This window comes from Triticum dicoccoides, unplaced genomic scaffold (assembly GCF_002162155.2).
Source record: "Triticum dicoccoides isolate Atlit2015 ecotype Zavitan unplaced genomic scaffold, WEW_v2.0 scaffold8914, whole genome shotgun sequence".
Taxonomy (NCBI): domain Eukaryota; kingdom Viridiplantae; phylum Streptophyta; class Magnoliopsida; order Poales; family Poaceae; genus Triticum; species Triticum dicoccoides.
Genome location: NW_021308123.1, coordinates 1 through 1,500, shown reverse-complemented (window position 1 = coordinate 1,500; position 1,500 = coordinate 1). Strand labels below are relative to the sequence as shown.

At 46.9% G+C, this 1,500-nt stretch overlaps 1 protein-coding gene across 1 annotated transcript; it reads right to left on the bottom strand.

Moving 5' to 3' along the window:
- Positions 1 to 44: 44 nt before the first annotated feature.
- On the bottom strand, positions 45 to 1,495 carry LOC119348341 (dnaJ homolog subfamily C member 17-like; the record flags this gene model as incomplete). The annotated part of the gene is made up of 2 exons (XM_037616522.1): positions 45 to 266; positions 1,139 to 1,495. Coding segments are annotated over 2 exons (579 nt in total), but the record flags the coding sequence as incomplete, so codon positions are not given.
- Between the last annotated feature and the right edge of the window lie 5 nt (positions 1,496 to 1,500).

Genomic DNA, 1,500 nt, shown 5'->3' with positions numbered 1-1,500 from the left:
TAAAAAATCTCCAAGACAGAAATGAAGAGATAAATGAGACTTACAGCCGCCACTTTGGAAGCCATCACAACAATTGCTGAACCCTTGCTCCTTGATTTCCTGGTCTTGATAACAATGTCTTCAACCTCGCCGAATTGCCTAAAGATCTCATCCAACTTTGCAGCAGTATAGTAATCTGCACCCCCTTCCCATGAAACCTTCAAGACCTTCCCCTTGTCAGTTTTTGTTCTGTTATCTGGGGTTCCACCCTTGTTATCTCCATGTGCCTAAAAAGAAATTTACCAAGTTGTGGTCAGGACCAATCGACAAATCTCTTGCAACATACAAATAGGCACATATCTTGCTTAATCCTAAACTTTACTTTGACGGTAGGGCAGAGAAATCTGCCAAATGCGCCTTTTCTTCAACATTAAACAAAGCTATGATGCGTGGAAGCAAGATGTTTGATGCTGAATAATCTAGACATGGTCACATGAGTACTCTGGATGATGAAATACATTTACTGTTCCTGTTTCGTATGTTAAATCCACAAATTTAGAAGTATATATACTCAACCCCACAGGCAGTCAGTTGTATACTGTTCCATATATCTAAGACTACAATTGCAATTGCGGACAGTATCCCCTTTGATCGACGATCACTCTTAAGCAATAGTGCAGGGCTACTCCAGTTTAAAGGTGCATATGTCATCTTTCACATCTTCAGGTTACAGAAATTCAAAAAAAAAATCATCATGCCATAATTTTATGATGTGTGGTGTGAAGATGTTTAATGCTGAACAATCTAGACATAATCACATAGCTACTTTGGATGGTGAAAATACTTTTGCTGATCCTGTTTTGCATGTTACCCACAATTTGTATGTTGTTTCGTCTTTGTCTGTAAGGCTATAGTAGAGCAAAACCTACCCCTGTCTGATCAAATATCACTCTTGAGAAATTGTTCAGGAGTAAGCCAGTTAAGGTGCATCATCTTGTCTTTTAGGTCTAGAGGCTACACAAAATCCCCAACATTCATCATCCCATAAGGCAACAAATTGTAAGTTGCAGCAAAAAATAGAATGCTATCAATCCAACAACAAGGAAAAGAAAACGAATTTACTAGATTCAAGGGAAAAAAAAACAGTGAGAGATTATACCGAAGTGGAAGCAGAGCCAGAGGCGACGGACTTCCTGAAGAAGTCCTCCAGCTCGCGCTTAACGTCCGCAGCCTTGCGCTTATCCTCCCGCCTGGCCAGCTGCGCGGGGTCGAAGGCCGGTCCCGCTCCCGCACGGGCAGCAAAGGCGCGCTCGCGCTCCTCCAGGTCCGACACGGCCCTGCGCCGCTTGACCCCGGTGGCGGCGGCGCGGGCGGCGGCCCCGCGGCGGGCGCGGAGGCGGGCGTCGAACTGGCGGCGGAGGGACTCGTCGCGTAGGAGCCTGTAGGAGGTGACGAGGCCCTGGAAGTCGGCGGTGGCGGCGGGGTCGTCGGGGCGCTTGTCCGGGTGCCGCAGCCGCGACT